The sequence below is a fragment of the Limulus polyphemus genome, unplaced genomic scaffold (assembly GCF_000517525.1).
Source record: "Limulus polyphemus unplaced genomic scaffold, Limulus_polyphemus-2.1.2 Scaffold765, whole genome shotgun sequence".
In the NCBI taxonomy this organism is placed as follows: Eukaryota; Metazoa; Arthropoda; class Merostomata; order Xiphosura; family Limulidae; genus Limulus; species Limulus polyphemus.
In genome coordinates this window covers 96,911-98,431 of record NW_013666375.1, presented here as the reverse complement: position 1 = coordinate 98,431, position 1,521 = coordinate 96,911, and the positions used below count along the sequence as shown (strand labels likewise).

Genomic DNA, 1,521 nt, shown 5'->3' with positions numbered 1-1,521 from the left:
CAAAACCTTGTCGAAATGTTGTACATTTGCTGTTATGTTAAACTTATATTAAAGTTTTTCTTCATAACTGAGACACTGGCTGGTGGCTCTTGGGTTTTAAAAGTCTATCCAATCGTCTTTTACCTCCGTTTGTCACCAGCTTCTGATGGACAAATTTTCTCTAGTGGCAGGCGTTTTGGTTTATTTGATTTGTTTTGAATTTCGCGCAAAGCTACACGAGGGCTATTTGCGCTAGTCGTTCCTAAGTTAGCAGTGTAAAACTAAAGGGAAGGCAGCTAGTCATCACCACTCACCGTCAACTCTTGGGTACTCTTTTACTAACGAATAGTGGGATTGATCGAAACATTATAACGTCCCCACGGCTGAAAGGGCGAGTATGTTTGGTGGACAGGATTCGAACCCGCGACCCTTAGATTGCGAGTCAAACTACCCAATCACCTAACTTTGCTGGGCCAGTGGCAGGCGTATCTTTCTTAGATGTTGCTCTTTATAGACTTTGATGACAAATATCTTTGAACAGCCGGCCATAAAACATCTTTACTAACTATACTCTTGCTAAAGGGGTACCCATTATCATACCCCTTCGAAATAAGAAATCTTTGCTCTTACCAATTGTCTTACAAAGTAGTTATAATGTGACTGCATTTCTGTATTGATAGAGTCTTAGCAAGTTACTGATATATCATATGATCGGACTTTTTTCTATATGAAAAATGCTCTATAAACATATGAGGCAAGGGCCTTAATATAGTATTCAATTAGAGTATGCGAAGTAATATTTTTAAAAGTTTATTTCTACACTCTCTCTTTAGTAAAATTCGTGCAATGACGACAACTATATCAACATGAATCAAGAACAGTAAAAACGGAATGCTTTATTTAAGGGTCGTATTTTTGATCATGTATAAAAAAGGTAAAATTCAAAGTTATAAATCGGTTGGAAGAAAAGCCTTGATAACAAAAGTGGTATCACGATCGAAATACTTACCTTAAGTGATATCATATTTTACCTGATATTTGATATTTTATCTTCTTCTTCCCAAGCAGCTGTTCGTGTAAAACGACACCCCCTTCTTTCGTTTTCCGCAAAGTTATGGTGTCTGGTTCTGCGGCTGCTGACACCACAGACTGAAAAAAAGAATAATCTCCCTAATTCTTCATAGAATCTTAATGGTCAAAATTGAAATACACAGACATACACACATATGTATATATATATAAATTTAGCCGTGGCATATCGGCTCATAGAATGGTTCTGAGTTTTCAAGTACAAACTTTTAGCTCATAGCTCCGTAATCTCTTGACCGATTTGAGATCTAATTAAGAGTTTTGGACTCAGGAGGTCTCCAACCCTTTCGATTGATGCATTTGACCACGCCCAATGTCTCCCAGATTAATTTAACTATAATCCTGCCTAAAAGAATTTCAGTTTGAGGATGAATCGGGTATACGCACGCCCTACGTTTGGTATTGCTGGCGCACGATTGTTTGTTTGTTATGGATTTCGCGCAAAGCTACACG

At 37.7% G+C, this 1,521-nt stretch overlaps 1 protein-coding gene across 1 annotated transcript in view; it reads right to left on the bottom strand.

Moving 5' to 3' along the window:
* The window catches only part of LOC106460401, a 122,238-nt gene that overhangs the window by 43,680 nt on the left and 77,037 nt on the right, over window positions 1–1,521 (bottom strand). Inside the window, exon 20 of the mRNA XM_022387115.1 lies at window positions 1,011–1,128. Within this exon, the coding sequence (XP_022242823.1) occupies window positions 1,011–1,128 (118 nt within the window). The remainder of the gene's footprint in view (window positions 1–1,010; window positions 1,129–1,521) is intronic.